Consider the following 20,029-nt stretch of genomic DNA (forward strand, 5'->3'; position numbering starts at 1 on the left):
CTTCCCTCTCAGAACTAACTGCTTTTGCTGTGTACCATAGGTTTGGGATTGTCATGGTTTCATTGCCGTTTGTTTCTATGTATTTTTTAATTTCTTCTTTGATTTTTCCAGTGATCTCTTGGTTATTTAGTAGCACACCGTTTAGCCTCCATGTATTTGTGTTTTTACATTTTTTTTCCTGTAACTGATTTCCAATCTCATAGAGTTGTGGTCAGAAAAGATGCTTGATAGGATTTCAATTTTCTTAAATTTTCTGAGGCTTGATTTGTGACCCAGGTTGTGCTCTATCCTGGAGAATGTTCCAGGTGCACTTGAGAAGAATGTGTGTTCTGCCAGTTTTGGGTGGAATGTTCTGTAAATATCAATTAAATCTATCTGGTCTATTGTGTCATTTAAAGCTTGTGTTTCTTTATTTATTTTCTGTTTGGATGATCTGCCCATTGGTGTAGGTGGGGTGTTAAAGTCCCTACTATTATTGTGTTACTGTCAGTTTCTCCTTTCATGGTTGTTAGCATTTGCCATATGTATTGACGTTCTCCTAACATTTATAGTTGTTATATCTTCTTCTTGGATTGATTGTTTGATCATTATGTAATGTCCCTCCTTATCTCTTGTAACAGTCTTGTTTTTTTTTTTTTTTTTTTTGCGGTACGTGGGCCTCTCACTGTTGTGGCCTCTCCCGTTGTGGAGCACAAGCTCTGGACACGCAGGCTCAGTGGCCATGGCTCATGGGCCCAGCTGCTCCGTGGCATGTGGGATCTTCCCGGACTGGGGCACAAACCCGTGTCCCCTGCATAGGCAGGCGGACTCTCAACCACTGTGCCACCAGGGAAGCCCTAACAGTCTTTATTTTAAAGTCTATTTTATCTGATATAAGCACTGCTACTCCAGGTTTCTTTTGATTCCCATTTGCATGGAATATCTTTTTCCATCCCTTCACTTTCAGTCTGTATGTGTCCCTAGGTCTGAAGTGGGTCCCTTGTAGACAGCATATATACGTGTCTTGTTTTTGTATCCATTCAGCCAGTCTGTGTCTTTCGGTTGGGGCATTTAATCCATTTACATTCAAGGTGATTATCGATATGTATGTTCCTATTACCATTTTCTTAATTGTTTTGGGTTTGTTTTTGTGGGTCTTTTTCTTCTCTTGTGTTTCTCACCTAGAGAAGCTTCTTTAGCATATATTGTAAAGCTGGTTTGTTGGTGCTGAATTCTCTTAGTTTTTGCCAGTCTGAGAAGCTTTTGATTTCTCCATTGAATCTGAATGAGATCCTTGCTGGGTAGAGTAATCTTGGTTGTAGGTTTTTCTCTCTCATCACTTTATGTATATCCTGCCACTCCCTTCTGGCCTGCAGAGTTTCTGCTGAAAAATCAGCTGATAACCTTATGGGGATTCCTTTGTATGTTATTTTTTGTTTTTCCCCTTGCTGCTTTTAATATTTTTCTTTGAATTTAATTTGTGTTACTTTGATTAATATGTGTCTTGGTCTGTTTTTCCTAGGGTATATCCTGTATAGGACTCTCTGTGCTTCCTGGACTTGGGTGACTACTTCCTTTCCCATGTTAGGGAAGTTTTCAACTATAATCTCTTCAAATATTTTCTGAGACCCTTTCTTTTTCTCTTCTTTTTCTGAGGGCCCTATAATTCGAATGTTGGTGCGTTCAGTGTTGTCCCAGAGGTCTCTGAGGTTGTCTTCAATCCTTTTCAACCTTTTTTCTTTATTCTGCTCCTTGGCAGTTATTTCCACCATTCTGTCTTCCAGCTCACGTATTCGTTCTTCTGCCTCAGTTATTCTGTTATTGATTCCTCCTAGTGTATTTTTCATTTCAGTTATTGTGTTGTTCATCTCTGTTTGTACTTTAGTTCTTCTAGATCTTTGTTAAACATTTTTGTATTTTCTCAATCTGTGCCTCCATTCTATTTCCTAGATACTGGATCATCTTTACTATCATTACTCTGAATTCTTTTTCAGGTAGATTGCCTATTTCCTCTTCATTTATTTGGTCTTATAGGTTTTTACCTTGCTCCTTCATCTGTGACATATTTTTTTGCCATCTCACTTTTTTTTTTTTAATGAGTGGGGTTGTGTTCCTGTCTTACTGGTTGTTTGGCCTGAGGCTTCCAACACTGGAGTTTGTAGGCTGTTGGGTAGATCTGGGTTTTGGTGCTGAGATGAAGACCTCCGTGAGCCCTCACTCCAATGAATATTCCCTGGGGTCTGAGGTTCTCTGTTAGTCCAGTGGTTTGGACTCAGAGCTCCCGCTGCAGGAGCTTCAGCCCGACCCCCAGCTCATGAACCAAGATCCCGCAAGCCATGTGGGGTGGTTAAAAAAAGAAACAAAGTAAAAAATAAAATTAGACTAGGCAACTAATAGATATGTTAGAAAGAATATAAAAATAAAAATATAGATGAATCAACAACCGGAAGGTACAACAGTACAATAGTAAAAAAGAGGAGGAGGGAAAGGAAAATTTAAAAAGGGGGAAAGGGCCTTGGCTGTGGAGAGCGGGGCCTAAGCAAGGGTGAGGTTTGGGCGGTGGGCGGGGCCAAGGCTCAGGACCCACTGGGCTGGAAAAGGCCCTGGGGGCTGTGGGGGGTGGGGCTTAGGCTCAACAGAACAGCAGGGGCCCAGGCGTGCCCCCCACCCCTGGTCTCAGAGGGCAGGGGACCTCACCTGGGGGCCCAGCAGGCTTCCTGGCCCGAGTGGGCAGGGCAGTCGCCCTCTGCTCCTCTCCCACTCCTCCGGAGGGCCCCTCCCGCCTGCCTCTCCTGATCTCCCCGGCCTCAGGGGCGCCAGTCTTGTCTGGCCTCCACTTCTCCTCCCCTCTCAGTCCCCCCACGTCCTACCAGTTCATTTGGGGGTTCCTCCTGTCTCCTTGGGTGTCAGGGTCCTCCACCAGTGACTGGCAGGTGCCCTAGTTGTGGGGAGATGCTAACTCGGCATCTTCCCACCTTATTTACTTTTCTAGGATGAGGGTTGGAGGCCAGAGTAACCAAGGGATGATTGCTTCCCTAAAAGATAGGGAATCAAAATGTATCTCCTCTCCCTCAAGGCACGTATTTTGTGACAGGAATTTTGGCCAGCTTACTACAGCGTTTGCTTGCTTGCTAATATTATATGAATATAAATCCTGAATACACTGGGGGCAGGTCTCAGACCTCCCTGAGATAATACCTCCTCTCCAACCAATAAACAACCTGGCTCTGTATCTTCAGGACAAATTTATTAAGGTCCGCTTCCAACTGAAATACATTCTTCTAGGGCTGGGAAGAAAGAGTCCATTCTGTTCATTTTCTCAGACCTCTTCTTTATGGTGGGTCGTGGATATCTATAGAACTCTTAAAGAGTCTTCAAGGACAAAAATATTCAGATTTGATCTTGCCCTGATCTGTGACCCATTCTTACCAGCAAGTGCCTTTTTATTTTAGCATTTTTGACGGAGCTCAGTATTTGAAAGGTGACCTGCTGGTTTACAACACCTCTCACATTCCAACAACCCATCTACCGAGATGTTGTTCCGAGCTAACTGTTCTTCTCCTTTTAAGATCAGATATGACAGTTCCTATAGTAATCTAGCGTGTTCATTGAAGATAACTTTGCGGGATGGCTTCACATGATATTTGTCATTTGGTGTAGCCTAAAAGAAAATTCTCAGGAATAAATAAATGCAGTGAGAGTCTTCCCATCTGAAGTGGGATTGGAAGGCCTATTAGGAGGGCCATGGTAGAGATCCTGAAGACTTACCAATAGGTCTCTGGACTATGTAGGAGGGATTGCTATCCCACTGTCTTTGTTCTGAACATACAAATGAGAAATACCAGAGAACTTTCAGAGGAAGAAGTACTAAGAACTAAATAAAGTTCACTCTTTAATGCTTGAAATAGACGGTTTCAAAGGTAAAATCACTTCACAGTAAATTTTGGAATTTCAACTCATTTTCATTTTCTATCTTGAATTGACAAGATTATTCAGGGAAAATGGCTCCACTGCACAGATAGCCAACTATGCCTGGGACATTGTCCTAATTTTATGCAGTTATTCTTGTAGAAACCCAAATGCCTCCCTGATAATAGAGGTGCAGAATCTCTATCAGAGATAGAATCTAGACAATGGATGTGGACCAAGATGCAGGATTATATTTCTTATGCTGTAAGCTTGTTAGAGCTGCCTGATTCTACTGTAATTCTTGAGGTTATCGGTAAGGCTCTGCCCATCCACTGGAGGGGAGGCCTCTGTAGAGGCAACTTTCTTTTCCTCCAGTAAACGAGGCAAGAGGGGGTGACTGTAGCTCTGAGAATTCAAGACAAGTTTATTAAGATGCCTCTGAGCTTGAGGCTCTCATCTAAGGAGTGTGGCAGTTGGGAGGTGAAGGTAGGGGTAGGGGAGAGCATCATTGGACAGTGAGTGCAAATACAGTTGTCAAGGCAAGGAGAGAGGGTGTTGTTTAGTATTGAAATCATGTATTCCAGATGTGGGCATTTGGTAGTCAGTCTGCTCTGAAGTGACATGCTGCTGAATCTTTAAAGGGCTTCAGCCAGGGAGAGCAAAATCTGATTGGGCAAATTGCTAAAATATTTAAAGTGCAGCCTGTTAAAGCTTTTAGTGCGAAGAGCATCACGTCAGAAGTTGTAGTCAGAAGGAGCGAGTAATTGGCTTTCCGTCCTCGTGCCAGTCAGTCAGTCAGCATGAGGCTCTATTCCTATTCCTTCCTCTTCATTGCCAATGCTAATAACAACACTTGAGGGTGTGTGCATGTGTGTGTGTGTGTCTCATGGAGAGATTGGATAGCTGGTAAAAGGAGAATAGAAGGAGTGAGACATCCATAAGAAGGGAGACTAAATCCACAAAATGATGTGAAGTCCATTTTAGAAAAAGGAGAACAGGAGAGAAAGGCAGAATTACTACCCGACAAAGGTCACCTGCGTGTCCAGGAGGTGGTGGTGGTGGTGGTTTGAGGTAGTTATCTTTCAAAGGATGGGTTCTGCAAGCAAGAGAGTGGCCTTCAGTGACAACCACTTCCTCTGCATGTTTCATCTCCTCCGAGGTGTAACGCACGGGGCACTTTCCATTTATAATTTATCACATTTTCCACTTCGGTTTTCCTGTCCTCTTCTCCCCAGGCATGACCCCTTGTTAATTCCCGGCAATGATCAGATTGACAACATGGACTCCAACGTGAAGAAGTACGACTCTACTGGGATGTTTCACTGGTGTGCACCCAAGGAGATAGAGAAAGTCATCCTGGTGAGTGACAGATTACAGAATTGATGCCCTCCTCTTCTGTCCCGAATTATGTCTACTAGGAATGAGATTTTCCTAACTGGATGGTGGGGTGATAGTCCCTGCACCTGATTATTTTTATACTTAATATTCAGGACATGTCTTGAAACAGCTAGAACTCTCATCAGAACATGACCTGCGAGTGGAATTTTCAATCACTGAATATGTATTGGCTCATTACCATAGGGTGTGAAATGCATCATGGGAGACAGTATGTACCATAACTCCTATGGACATGGCTCTGGGGCCAGAGCCTGCCTGTGCCATTAGCTGTGTGGCCTTGGACGAATCACTGGAGCTCTTTACACTCTATCTCTTATGTGTAAGAAGATGGAACGAGAATGACCTTAACTCATAGGATGGTAGTGAAGATTAAAACCCATACGTTTTAATAAGTTTATAGGACTCCATAAACTTACGTGTTATTATTATTATTATATATTAAATGCCATGAAGAAATCTGAATGCTACCTGTATTGTCGTTTGTTTGTAACAGTGTCTTGTATCCTTCTAGATAATTGATTTGCGTATTTGTGATCCTTCTTAGCACACGATGTAGGCAGGCAGATCACATTTGCTGATGATGACAAGGGTGACCATTGACCATGGTCCACCTCGGGAAGGCTGGGGCTCAGAGCGCCGTTTCCTGGTTGACTCCTCTCAGTAGCAGTAGTGGGCTTCTTCTGGTGTGTCCCAAGAATGTCAGCATAGATAACAATCCGTTCTACTCTTTAGACTTGTCCGATTAAGAGCTTTAAGCTTTAATGCCTTCATCTCCTACCGTTTATTGTCTTGCTAATCCATGAAAAATGGATTAATAATCAGGAAGTTCACATGGAAAGGTTCTTTCTCCCTTGTGCTTTCTAATCCCCGGATTGCTGTGGCCTGCTCCTTTATGTCCACCAGGAAAATCCTATCATTTCTGATGTCATGGCCACCCTTCCTAAGAAAGGACTGTTCCAGTTCCTCAGAATGGCTTTGTGCTCTAATCCATTAGCTTTTTCCCTGTGTTTTATCTGAATGTGTGTGTGATTTCTCAATTTAATTATAATCGAGCATTAAGAACCAATACAGCTTTGTGCTGGAGGCTGTCTGGGAGGTGTGAAAGTTACAGACAAAAGCACAGAAAGTCAGAATTCTTAGGAAACAGCCCCCGTCCAAGGAGTGCAAATGGTTTTCATCACCAAGCTGCTGCACGTGTCTACATCCTGATGTTGTATCTGCCCCACTTTTGCTCTAGGGATATAGACTCATCCTGGTGTTACCCACCTGGGGACAGGTCAAAGGCTTGGTTGGCATTGCGGGATCCAAGGTTTTAATGGCTTGCCTAGATAATCCTGAGGAGTGCATGGCTGACTGACGTTCAGAGCCCCCTGCCAGCACCAAAGGGTTGAGTGAGGCCAGTTACTACTCCCCTCGCCTGAAACATAACATCATTTAACAAAACATTTATGACAAACCTATTACATGTTGGGCACTGTTCTTGTTGCTGGGGGTACAACAACTCCTGACTGGTCTCATAGAGCTTCTGTTCCAGTGGGGGCAAAGACCAGATCTCCAGGTAGGCAATGAATATGTAATAACATTTGAGATATTGATAACATGCTATGAAGAAAATAAAGTGAGGTGATAGGCGAGAAAGGGACTGGGAGGTGCTATTTAGACAGTGCGGCCCCAAAAGCCCTCTCTAAAGCAACCCTGCACAGAGATGAGGATGCTTGGAAGAGCCAGCAACATGCGGATGCTTTCTGGGCACAGGATACTGTCTGCTTTGGGGGTTAGAAAACATGAGACGGCCGTAATCTTGAGGAAATGACCATCTAATTAAAAGATATAAACGTACCAGGAAACAATATATTCAAAGGTTAGCGTTACAAGGCACAAAGTGCTGTTTGAATCTAGTATGTGTTTAAGTGGCTGGGGAAGTCTTATTGGATACAAACAGTTGATCTTGGAAGGGGTTTATGGCTCTTAAGGCCCCATTTGGACTAGGCCTTGAAGAATGTGTAGGAAACTCAAGATACACACATAAGTAGTTTCTCTATTGCGTCTTAAACCTGGCAGAATCAGTCTCCCCAAGGCTGAGTCCCAGGAATTGGGATCTTTACCAGGTTCTCCAGGTGATATTGCTGTGGCCGGTCTAAGGATTGGTGTTTTGGTCCCCAGATCTAATTTCCTGTGGTCAGCACCTGTGCCTTGGCCACTCTGCTAATTGATGCCTTCCCTACCTTCCTATTCTAGATTTCGGGACCCGCTTGGTATTCCTCAGGCTTGCTGAAGGGAGCTAGCCTCCCAGATGACCGGTCAATTAAAATTAATCAGGGGTCCCATCACAGCACATTACAAAACTGGTTGACCCTCTGCTGGTGGTACCTAGGCACACACACTTCCATGCAGCCAAGATAACTAACTCCAGGCATCATCCGTGAAGCAGTGATGTGGGGTGTGACTCCCTAGTGGGTCCTCCTTGGTCACTATTTATAAGACATTTTTTATGGCCTCCGTCTGAGATGTCCCTGTACTGTTGCGGAGAGAAACCAATAATGGTGACAGCCCCTGCTTTAGTCTAACGATCAGGGAGTGAACGCTTGCTTCTTCCTCTCCTTGGGGGTTACTGTAATAACCCTGACATTATCGTGAATTGCAATATTGGCATTTAAACAATCAATACACTGGTCAATTCTAGGGATTAAATCGAGCAGAGTTTGATATGTGCAGGGGACATTAATATGCCTCCCCAAAAGCATCGTAAGCCACACGGGGCCATCCAGACATGCAGTGGGTGGAACGGGAGGAAGAAAGCCAAGATGGGAGGCACCAGACCAGAAAGAGGCAGAGAAAGGCCCAGCACTGGCCTCCTGTGTTACTTTCTGCATGAACACAGTGAGCAGTGGGGCCAGCAGTAGCTAATCATGTGCATTTCCTGGGAAGCTCTAACTGGGCTGATTTATTCCTTCATTTGTCTCCTTTGTAAATACAGGCCTAAAGTTAGGGGAAGACATGGGCTTGTTGCCCTTGCTGTTCTGATCCTTTTAGTGGCTGTTTGGGAATCTTCCTCTGATGACTTAACACAGGTGGCCACTCCAGTCATGTTCCTGGAAACCCCAAGGCAGCGGTAGACATTGGTCGGCAAACTCTCTCTGGAAAGGGTCATATAATAAATAATTTAGGCTTCGCTGGCCATACGGTCTCTGTCACAGCTAATCACCTCTGCTTTTGTAATGTAAAAGCAGCCACAGACAATACCTACGTAAGATTAGCCGTGTTGCAATAAAATTTGGTGGAATTTGAACTTAATATAAGTTTCACATGTTATGAAATATGCTTCTTTTGATTTTTTTTCAACCCATTTTCAAACATAAAAACCAATCTAAGCTCACTGGCCATAAAAAAGCAGGTGGTGGACCAGATTTGGCCCATGGGCCAGAGTTTGCCAGCCCCTGGCTCAGGATATCGTGTTCTACCTACTGATGCAGTGACATCCTATGAGATCCCATTGATGAGTCTAGAATTTGGAACTCATTTCTCAAGCCGAGGCCAGCAGGGGTCTGACTGTTTTATCATCATCTCAGCAACAGAAGCGCACAAGACAGCTCATTTTATCAACAATTTCCTGGAAACTAAGACTTCCTTTTCCGAATGACATAAATACTGCTATTCCCTCTTATTTTACCCCTGAAAGTTCTGCTGTTATGTATGGATGGCATATCTTCCTTAAATCTTTTCTCAGAGAAGGTAGTGATATGTGTGAATATATGTTTGCACGTATTTATTCCACCAATGTAATTTATACACACATACTCTAATTATAAATATATATGGCATGTATATAACATGAAGAAATTAAAAACATAATAGCACATGGTAAGCACTCAGCAATTGTTTACTTGGTATTTTACACAAGTGATTTTTTCAGTCCTTTTCACAACCCCATCTCTCCAATGCCTGTGCCCTTCTCCCTCCGGCAGACTCGAAGTGAAGCCGCCATGACCGTCCTGAGTGGCCACGTGGTGGTCTGCATCTTTGGCGATGTCACTTCAGCCCTGATTGGCCTCCGGAACCTGGTGATGCCACTCCGTGCCAGCAACTTTCACTACCACGAGCTCAAGCACATTGTGTTTGTGGGTTCCATCGAGTACCTCAAGCGGGAATGGGAGACTCTTCATAACTTCCCCAAAGTGTCCATATTGCCTGTAAGTCCAAGGTCACATTAGCAATGCTTTTTTCTTCTTTTCATTCACAAAAGAAAAATCCCAGATGGATAGAGTGGTTGTAGCTTTGATCATGCCTCCGCTTCTTCATCTGGTTATGGACCTGAGGACTCAGCCCTTCCCCTATGCTCTGTCTAGGAATATCCAAACCCTGGGAGACCTTATTAAAAGGGATTTGCAGCCAAGTTTAGTCACTCACCAGTCATGGAGTTTAGCTGGTATCAAACGTATTAACCATATCAGTGTCTATACAGTCTCTCTCTTGCCTACCCAAACCCAGCGCTTTGCAATATTATAGCACTTATAGCAGAATTTACATAAGGAACTATTTATATCACTTTATTTATGACATTATGAATGCTTGGAGAAATCTTATTTTACCATGTTCTGTTTTTAACGAAATGCATTTAACAGAGTTCTTTATTTCTGTTGTACAAAAGGCCAGCCCCTTCTGCTGGCCAACCCCTCCCTCCCTCCCAGTCATTTAGAAGCCCAGTAATGTTTTCATGAGATTGTGTGTGTGTGTGTACATGTGTGCACGTGTGTGCATGTGATGTTCTTGATTACAAAACACTAGGACCCAAATCTAAAAGGAACAATTTGGGACTCCACAATTTAATGAGAGGGCATGGGATACGTGATCTGGGAGTCACATAACTAACTACTTCCCAATCGTTAATCAATATATTTTCCATAAACTTTCAAATAATTGTAGAGCACTGTACATTTCAACCTTTGATATAGTTCTCCAGGTCACAAATCTATGCAAGTATCACTTATACTCCAGACATCTTTCTTGGAAGTTCGCATCCCTAAAACTCAGGAACACAGATTTTATTCTATATTTTAAGAAGTCTGGATTTTTTCCCACTTACAGAGCTGAAATTTGTTATTTCTATTATCAGCTTCTAGAACCTCGGAAATGGAAAAAGAAGAGTCAAGTACTATAATTCAATAAGGAAGACATAAGAATCGATCCACAAGTAATGCCCATTCGTAGCTATCAATACCATGTGTCCTAATGTATCCCTGGCGCAGTGGACACTCAATAAATATATAAAGAATTGAGAAAAATATAGACAGATATCTTTTGGCTGCTGGGCCCCAAATTCACTGACTTAGTGAACACGTGGTTAAACATAGTCACCTGCAGAAAAATAGTCATATACATAAAAGACCATAAACAGATATATACCTAATTTCAGAAACATGATAGTTGTGATTACGTATTTCCATGATTATTTTCCTACATGTGCTCTTCCACATGGTCCTTGGGAACAATGGACTAGGGTCTAAAAGTATTTTGTAAAGAGCTTATTAGTTTTCTGGGATACGGGAGTCTATGTATGTGTGTATGTGTATAGTGTTGGGGGTGTGGGTGTGGGTGTGATGTTTTCTGTGTGTATTTGTTGTGTGTGTTTCCTTCTGTATGCTCTTGTACACATCCACTCATCTGCCTGCACCTATATGAATGAGTTCTCCTATCTGCAGGGCCTTTTCAAACCCTCCAAAATTTATCACACTTGAACACAACATATTGGTACGGAATGGGCCTTCACCTATGTGTCTCCACATATTTCATTGTTTAAGCAGGGCCCCAGATATAGGACCAGCCCAGAGAAACACAAGGTGTTTCTATGTATGTCATTTGTGTTTCTTGAGTTTTGAAATCATGCGTGTACAGCTGTGCAGGGATTTTCTTATATCACAATTACTGGTGGATTCCCTACAAGGTGAGAATTAAAGGAATATGGATGTAGGCAACTGAGGCTTATACACTGGTGAAATGATTCAGGAAGTTGGTCAGGCTTATTTTGTACCAAAAGACCCCAGTAAAAAGGGGGAGACTTCTCCTTCTCTCGAAAGGTCCTGCTCCGGAGCTTGGAATTAGTAGCTCCCCAGCCCCGTAGCACTAGATGCCTCTCCCTCCATAATTCCACTTTGCAGTTACGTTTTGGAGGCTGGGAACAGTATCGTGACCGCCACCGAGTCATGAAAGAGGGCTGAGGGGCTTGATCTCTGCAGCCAAGTCCAATCTTCTCAAAGCCCCCTTTCCAGGAAGGAGAATGAGAGAAAGGCATCCAGAGACATAGGCAGTTGACAGACCCTCTCCCTACACGGCCAGTGAGCTGAAGACAGCTCAGGTCTCCATGAAGGCAAGTCGGAAGCTGGATTCAGGTTGGAGGATCAAGGAGGCTGGTGGCTGGCGGTGAACTCCAGAATGATGCCCTTGGGGCCCTATCGCATGGGATGGCCTGATTAGTTCTTCTCTGGTCCCCACCCCCAGGACACAGAGCAGGTGGGGGTCATGCCCCTCTCCTCCAATCCTAACCCTTCTGTTTTACCAGTGGCTGCATTCCTGGCCTCTGTCATTACCTCTTTGATCTGGGGATTTTTTTCCACCGTTTTTTGTTATGGGATTTTTAAAAAAATCTGTTTACTGGCTTATTTATGTTTAATTACTCCAGTAATATACAAGTACGTTCTTGTTATAAAATATTCAAACAAAGCAGATGTATATCAAGTCAAAAGCAAACCTTTCCTTCACCCGCAATCTTATTTCCCTCCCCAGGGGTAATTACAGTTATTAGTTTAGTGTGTACTTTTCCTGAGCTTTCTCTCTGAGTGTACGTACATTTATAAACACATTCATACATATGTAGTTCTATTCTGTGGGTTTCTTTTTACATAAATGAAATCATACTTTTTGAATTGTCTAGAACTTGTTTTTTTTGTTTATTTGTTTCACTTGCTCCTCTGTCTTGAGATGCGTCCAAGGCAATACCTACACGGAGAGGTCTTTCAATCCCTTTACCTGCCACATAGACTTCCATTGTATATATATCTGATAGTGTATTTAACCATGCTTCTGTTCTTGGACAGTTAGGTGATTTCCTTGTTTTTCTCTTGCTGAAAATATGCATTCAAATCATATACCTGAAGCGTCACCCCTTTCCATATCCCCTTTGCAAGAAGCACATTAATTCCACTCGCTCCCACATCCTCCAGATTCAGCCCCACCTCATCACACCGTGCTCCCTGGCTAGTTCCTCTTGGCTGCCTTGGGAATTCTAGTTGGAGCTGCTGTCTTTTTGCCTGAGACAGAAGTGACCTGCTATTAAATAAACAGGCATTTGAAAGCCACCCCCTCGTTACATTCTGAAAGCCAGAGGTTGCCACAGGACAGTTACTTAAATCAAGACAATTTCCAGGCAGGAAGAAGATATAGAACCATGGCGTAATTCCTCTCCCTCGTTAGTTAGTAATAGCTTGACTGAGTATCGAGAGCAACCCTAAAATGCTGCCATCAGCACCGACTACCCTTTAGATTAACACACAGCTCCTATTCCCTTGAATGTAGTTAGGCCAGCTTAATGTCAAGGCATAAAAAAGATGCTTGTTAAATAATTTCCCAAAGCTCCAGCTCAATCTTTAATTTGTTTTTATTCTTTTCCCCCCTCTTTCCCTCTTGTCCCTCAGTCTCACTTTTGCTTCTCCTTTTTTTTTTCTCTCTTTCCTCTATGCCAAAGGGTACGCCGTTAAGTCGGGCTGATTTAAGGGCCGTCAACATCAACCTCTGTGACATGTGCGTTATCCTGTCAGCCAATCAGAATAATATTGATGATACTTCGCTGCAGGACAAGGAATGCATCTTGGCGTCACTCAACATCAAATCTATGCAGTTTGATGACAGCATCGGGGTCTTGCAGGCTAATTCCCAAGGTAAGGACAGCCTCTCTGCCGTGCCTACGGGGGACAGGGGCTGGCAAGAGGGATATCCTTCACTCCGTAATCCATAGAGGCACGCATCAGCCTGCCTGGTAGAGAAACACACCGTGGCTGCCATGGCTTTCCAAGGGGCATCTGCTGCCTCTTCTTGCCAGCCCGGGCAGTGGGCTTGAGACCCTAACGCCCACACTCTCAGTAGGCTGTCTTCCCCAAAACTAATCCAGCCTTTAAGTGCCACCCGCTCAGCCTTCGCAAACGGTGGCTTTAGGCCCAGGGTCGCCAGCTAAATGCCAGAGCACTGAGGTGATGCTGGCTGAACAATTCTCGGCGTTTCTCCCCAGCATCAGTTTTTGCCATTGACCTGTGTTAAGCTTTGCCGTTGTTATAGCTGCGTGGGGGTGTTAAGCTTTGCGTTGTTATCGGCTGACCGAGGGACGGTGGTCTCTGGAGGGTGGGGAGTATATGGACACTGAAAGTCATTTAGCAGAAGGTGACACGTGTCAGCCCATGCGTTCTCTGTAGGAGGCATGACAGTGTTAAATGCCACCCATCGGCCACCTCTGTTCTGCCCTGGTCTTCCCTGTCATTTGCTCTGGGACCCTGGGCAGAGGGTTCCAAGTAAAGATGTTGTCTAGGAGTCTCAGAGAGGCGGCACTGCAAAAACCCTGCAACAGACACCTCACTCATCAGGGTGGGATGTGAAGCACTTTCCGCCGAGTGACACCTCTGTGTGGGCTTGCCATGAGCTGCAGGGTCATTGTCATATGCGGTCTCCTGGATAGGTGGCATCGGGTGCCTGCTAGGGACCTGAATGCCATCATTCCAGGAGTAAAGACAGAGGGCGTACAGCCCACAAAGACTACAGCCTCTGGGCTGTGAGGCACCACCTTACGGATACGATGAAGCTCGGCTCGATCCTGCCGCCTAGACCTACGTGCTACGTTATCTTTCGCCAACTCAGCGTGACCACCACCTCCTTCTAAGGTCCCCCCGACGTTGCAGCGAAGCCTGAAACAGTAGTTTCCAGAAGCCTCTTGTCTGCCTGGTTCTGGGCTGGAGTCTGCCAGTGAGAGAGGGGCAGGAGGGCGAGGTCTGGAAAGTGGAAGAGAAAAGCAGGTCTTGATCTTTGGAGGCAGCTGCAGGGTTCAAAGCAGCTCTCGGAAAGTTTTGAGAACCACTGGCTTTGCTGCTAGAGATGGAGACTGGTGTGTGGGCTTCCCCGAGGGTCCTGAGGTTCACAGCACCTTCTGGTGAAGTTCTCTTGAAAGAGAACCTTCCCCTTGGTGCTGCAAGTGAAATGGCTAATGGTGGCCTCTCGGACGTTTGCTCCTCCAGCCTTGCCCGTGGCCGTGTCAACCTCTGATTTTCGCCGTACCTGGAATAGAGTGGTTTCTATTCTTGACGTAACCCTGGCTGATACAGCCTGAAGCTTGGTTTTGACATCTCCACTCCAGCCTCCTCTGCCTCTCCGCCAAATCTAAATCTTGGTCTCCATTTGCTCAGCGGTGCCCGCAGGACAGAGCAATGCGCCGAGGCCCTGAGAAAGGAGCCTTAACTCTTTCCTGCCTCCTGCACGACCTGCTCAGGCAGCAGAGGTGACAAAGGATGGGAGGAGACAGTTAGCTGGCCTTCTTGGAGGGGGAAGAGGCAAGCTAGCTTTTGGTTCCTGCCCCTAAGTAGTTGATCTTCACTGTGTGTCTTCCCACCCACACCCCAGCATGGGCATCACCCAGGGACTGTTAGAAATGCAGACGCTCATGCCGCTCAGACCTGCCGGGTCAGAATCTGCATCCTAACAGCGTCCCCAGGTGACTCGTGTGCACTGCTTTAAGCCACAATAAATCTTTACGCTAACAACACTGGGTCCAGTGAACACACTGACCAACCCCATTAGATGTTCCTCGTCTCTTGGCAGGAGCTAGCAGAGGGAATGGAAAGAAGCAGAAGCAGGGGAGGTGCTCCCTCCAGGTGGAGATGGAAGCAAATGGGGGGGGGGGGCGGGCAGGAAAAGACTCCCTTCCCCCGGCATGCCTGTTTCCTTGCAATTCAATAATCGTGATTTTCAAGGTCCTAGATTAGAATCTCAACATATAATATAGTCACATATGCATCCGACATAGGTGTTCCTTCCAGCTCTCTTAAACCTTATCCCCGCCTGTCAGATCCTTTTGATGGCCAGACTGGTAAAAAATCCTTCCCCTCCCCTCTTCAAACACTTACTCGATTCTCAAAAGCCTTCTTTACTGTTTTTATCACAGGAATAAGCAAGAATAGTAGGTCTTGGAGGGAGAGAAGGAAGAAAGGAAAAGAGAACTCATTTTTTCCTGCCAAAAAAAAAAAGCAAAAAAGGGCTCTTATTTTGTACACACACACGCGCGCACACACGCACACCAGAAGGGGCAGAGGATGTGCCCAAGGCCGGTGGTGGTTTTCAGAGACTCCTGGTTGGCATTGGAGCGGAGTGGAGTGTACATCCCCCAGTAGCCAGCAAGCATTCTGTTTGGCTCTCAGTGAGAGACTGTCAGAGCTCTAGCCCCACTGAGTCCATATTTCCCACCGTTTTCTTACTCTGTCTGCTCCTCTCTTGTCCTTGGTTTCTAATAGTCCCCTTTGGTGACGCTCTGACCTTCCAAAAAGCAGTGGTCCAGTGGTGGCCATCAACACAGGAGGTTGCTTCCTCCCTGATGGGTGAGCGTTGGAAGTTCACGTCCGGCTGCTCACTGTACAGCCCACACCTCAGGTTCATCCCAGTCCATGGGGTCAGTTGGACGAACCGAGATTCCCGGCTGCTTCCCCTCCTTGAGACCCTTGTGACCCACCGGAACGCCCACTGTCCTCAAATGCTTCTGTTACCCTTCATCTGGGCATTTGGCATGACCAAACTCCAAGTGGATTGGAATTACAGAATACAAAAATGGATTTCGTCTTACTATTTTCATTTCGGGGAACAAATCTAACTTCCCCATGAGAGGGAACTACAGAGATTTCTGGCCACTGACACCCCACCTTTCATCACTCTTTATTCTGTAGTCCTTATGAAACCCATTCCTTTGTTTTGTCTCGAGAGCTATGTTACCATCTCTCCAGAACACAGCAGGACAGAACTGTGGACCCAGGACAGATGTGTGTACTCTTGGGCCAGAGTATTCACGCAACCTTATGGCGAGTTGTTCTAACATGAAATGAAACAAGAAAATGTGTCTTCACATTGAGGAGGTAGAGCCTCCACTGGGATTTGTGTTCAGACACTCGCCACTGCGTGTTATTTGCTCTCCTAGACTCACAAAACCTCTTTTCCCTCTTCTCTTTTCACATTCCCTTTTAGTGTCACTGTTCTAGCCCACATGGTGTCAGGACTGGCCCAGCCTAGGGATTCTGGACCAGATACTTTCTGAAAAGATCTGAAATGTGATGGCTGACTGTCAGAAACAATTACAGAGAAAGGCGGCATACCCCATGCTGGACGGTATATCCGATGTGACAGTTGGGTCTATGAGATGCAGTTTTAGTATACAGCAGGCAAGCCTGCAGTGACAATTATATAAAGCAGGTGACGCCACTTCTTGCTGGTCAGCATACATCAGCTCAGAACCACTTTACAGCTCTTTACCAGCAACTAAGTGCCTTTATTTACAGAGCGCCTGTCACTTCCCTTTGGCTGGAGAGCTGGTGTATTATTTAGCACGCATTTATCTGGGGAAAACATTTCAATTTAAATCAGCTGGTACAACGGTGGCTCTTGCCAGACTCTCTCCCTGTGGTTCTAAAAGACAAGAACCGAGTCTGATCTTGGAAAGGAGGGTGAACAGAGGGAGGAAGGGCCTATTCTCAAGAGAGCCACTTGAATCAGAACCTGAAAGGAAGGATCATGCGACTGAATTTCCCATTGTGCTTTTTTTGTTGTTGAAGTATGATGGTGGATTTACAACGTTCTATTAGTTTCGGGTGGATAACGTAGTGAGTGATTCAATATTTTTATAGATTATGTACCATTTAAAGTTATTATAAAATATTGGCTATATTCCCTGTGCTGTACAATGTATCCCTTGTAGCTTATTTATTTTATACATAGTATCAAAAGTCTGTATCTCTTAATCCCCTACCCCTATCTTGTCCTTTTCCCTTCCCTCTCCTGACCGGTAACCACTGGTTTGTTCTCTATATCTGTGAGTCCGTTTCTGTCTCGTTACATACATTCACTTGTTTTATTTTTTACATTCCACATATAAGTGATAACATACAGTATTTGCCTTTGTCTGACTTATTTCACTAAGCATAATACCTTCTAGGTCCAACCATGTCGTTGCAAATAGCAGAATTTCATTCTTTTTTATGGCTAATATTTGTGTGTGTGCGTATGTGTATATATGCCACATCTTCTCTACCTACTCATCTGTTGATGAACATTTAGGTTGGTTTCATATCTTGACTATTGTAAATAATGCTGCTATGAACATTGGGGTGCATGTATCTTTTTGAATTAGTGTTTTCGATTTCTTCAGATATATAACCAGGAGCGGAATTACTGGATCATGTGGTAGTTCTATTTTTAGTTTTTTGCCATTATGCTTTTATATTGAGTTATGAAATGAGCATTTATAGTTTCTTCCTGCTTAACCTTCCAGTAAGGGTAAGTCTTAAGGGAAAGAAAGAGGAATAAGTGAGTGACCACTATGTGTCAGGCACTATAGCACACAGGACACAAATGGCTACCATATTGGACAGTGCAGGTGTAGAGTATAGGCTTACTGCCTTGCTAAGGGTTTGGATTTATAGGAAGATGATGATTAAATCCATCTTTTAGAAAGATAGCAGACAAAAATATGAGCATGGTTTAGAGGTGGAAAGAGATGGTGGCATGAGCTATATGAGAGGACTACTGCAATGGACTAGAAGGGATGAGATCAGGGCTGACAGGACAACTTAGTGATGTTAGTTGCGAGGACAAGACAGAAATTGAGATAGATTTGAAATAGAGAGAACAGCTGTCGAAGACTAGTTGGTGGGAAGGAGGTATGGATGAGCAAGGATGAGGAATTGGGAATGCGTTTCGAGGTTGGCCACAGGGTGGATGTAAAAATGATTAAGTTCGCAAAGGACCCAGGAGGAGAAACAAGCTTGGGGCAGAAGGTAAAACAATTAAGTCCTGGTTCATTTGAATTGAAATTTTCTGGAGAATATCCAGTGAGAAATAAGAACATATGGTTACAGGGATAAAGTTAGGTTTGAAGCTATAGACTTGGAGGTCGTTGGTGATGGACAGTGTATGGGCCTTGAGAGTGGATATTTCCCAGGGAGACAAGGCAGGGCAACTAAGAGGAAAGGGGCCATTGTGGAACCTTGGGAAACATCAACCTTGAAGGGACAAACAGAGGAAGAGAATCCAGTGAGAGGGGCTGAGGACACAGATTTTGGGGGGTAGGAGCAGGTGGTATGAAGGTAAAGGAGAAGAGCATTGAATAAATTCCAGAGTCGCAATCTGGAATGTATCCTAATTATTTCTCGCTGTGTGTGTTTTCTTGAGCAGACTCTGAGCTCTTTGAGAGGCAGAGACTCTTCCTCACCTTGCTAATCTTCGTGTCCCCAGTCCCTCTAGAACAGGACCTGACACAGAGTTGGCATGCCAGAAGAATTTGCTGGGCTGAACTGATTTGAAAGGAAACAGTGATTAGCACTGTCGGATACTGCAGAAAAGTCAAGTAGATGAGGGCCTAAAAATGGCAACAGTGCATTGGACCCTCAGGAAGTTCCCAGTGATCTTAGCAAGAGCAGCTGAGTAGCTTGTTGCCAGTAGAAGCGAGCATTCAGGGGACTCAAACCTTAATGGGAGATGAGAGTTGGAGACCCTCTATTACTCTTTCAAGTGCAGATAGGGAGAGAAATAGGGTATTTCAGAGGAGCTCGTCAAAGAAAGGATTTCCTTTTTGTGTTTGGAAGAGGGAGAAATACACCATATTTGTTGGCTATGGTAGGCTAGGGTGAAGCCCCATAGAGGGGAAAAGTTTGAAGCTACAGGAGAGAGTTGTTAAACGATAAAGAAGGAACCAGAGAGACGCAGGAGAGATGATGTGTCCTTTAAAAAAGAAGGAATGATCCTTGTTCCTCTGAGTCAGAGGGCTGGATGGGGAAGATGAAGCTGGAGGAAACTTCAGTCTGATGGCCCCTCCTTTCTTCATGAAGCAACCAACTTGGCTTTCCTTGAGGAGTTAAGTGGGCCAATTGGGACAGGGAACCAATGTGGTAAAAGTTCAGAGCGGACACCATGGGAACCACGTAAGGAAAGGAGTGGATTTAGGTGAAAGCACCATGAGCATTGGTGAGAACCAGCTGGGGTGGGAACCATGATAAAACCAGTCAGCACTGCCCTGCAGTTTTCTCTGCAGTGCTTTGCAAAAAAAGCACAGAAACTAGAAATTGGCTTTAGTTTGGGATGGAGATTCGGAGGAGGCAAAGGATTCCGTGGTGCTGTTGAGAGAATATTAAAATGAGTGTCCCAGGTTCGAAGACGGTAGGTGGAGAAGTTAAACCAGAGTTGGGGCTTCTAGGCAGAGCGGCCAAAAACGAAGCAAGCAATAAATCTCTGCGAGGTCAAAGAACGGGCTCGTGGAGTAGAAGAGTGCCAAAGGGTGGGAGGTTTGATTAGAGAAAGGATGTGATGACCTCAGAGAATGAAATATTCCTTGCAGAGCCAGAACAGACCTTGGTCATGTTCACGCTAAAACAGTTCTTCTCCACAAGGACTCTGAGCCCAAAGCAGAGCCCATCTGTTCACCAGCATCACCCTCACCACCACCACTACCATGACC

The 20,029-nt window shown here is 44.8% G+C and overlaps 1 protein-coding gene across 5 annotated transcripts in view; it reads left to right on the forward strand.

Annotated features, from left to right (window-relative positions):
• The window catches only part of KCNMA1 (potassium calcium-activated channel subfamily M alpha 1), a 747,896-nt gene that overhangs the window by 661,715 nt on the left and 66,152 nt on the right, over nucleotides 1-20,029 (forward strand). For 4 of the 5 annotated variants that reach the window (XM_027129781.1, XM_027129778.1, XM_027129780.1 and 1 more), the window contains 3 exons: nucleotides 5,124-5,247; nucleotides 9,252-9,476; nucleotides 13,025-13,217. In XM_027129781.1, the coding sequence (XP_026985582.1) occupies nucleotides 5,124-5,247; nucleotides 9,252-9,476; nucleotides 13,025-13,217 (542 nt within the window). Of the gene's footprint in view, nucleotides 1-5,123; nucleotides 5,248-5,378; nucleotides 5,689-9,251; nucleotides 9,477-13,024; nucleotides 13,218-20,029 lie in introns of those variants that run through there. The other variant, XM_027129779.1, reaches the window with a different exon arrangement.

This window comes from Aethalodelphis obliquidens, unplaced genomic scaffold, assembly GCF_003676395.1.
Source record: "Aethalodelphis obliquidens isolate GAN/ISIS:26980383/991018 unplaced genomic scaffold, ASM367639v1 scaffold37, whole genome shotgun sequence".
Lineage (NCBI taxonomy): Eukaryota > Metazoa > Chordata > Mammalia > Artiodactyla > Delphinidae > Aethalodelphis > Aethalodelphis obliquidens.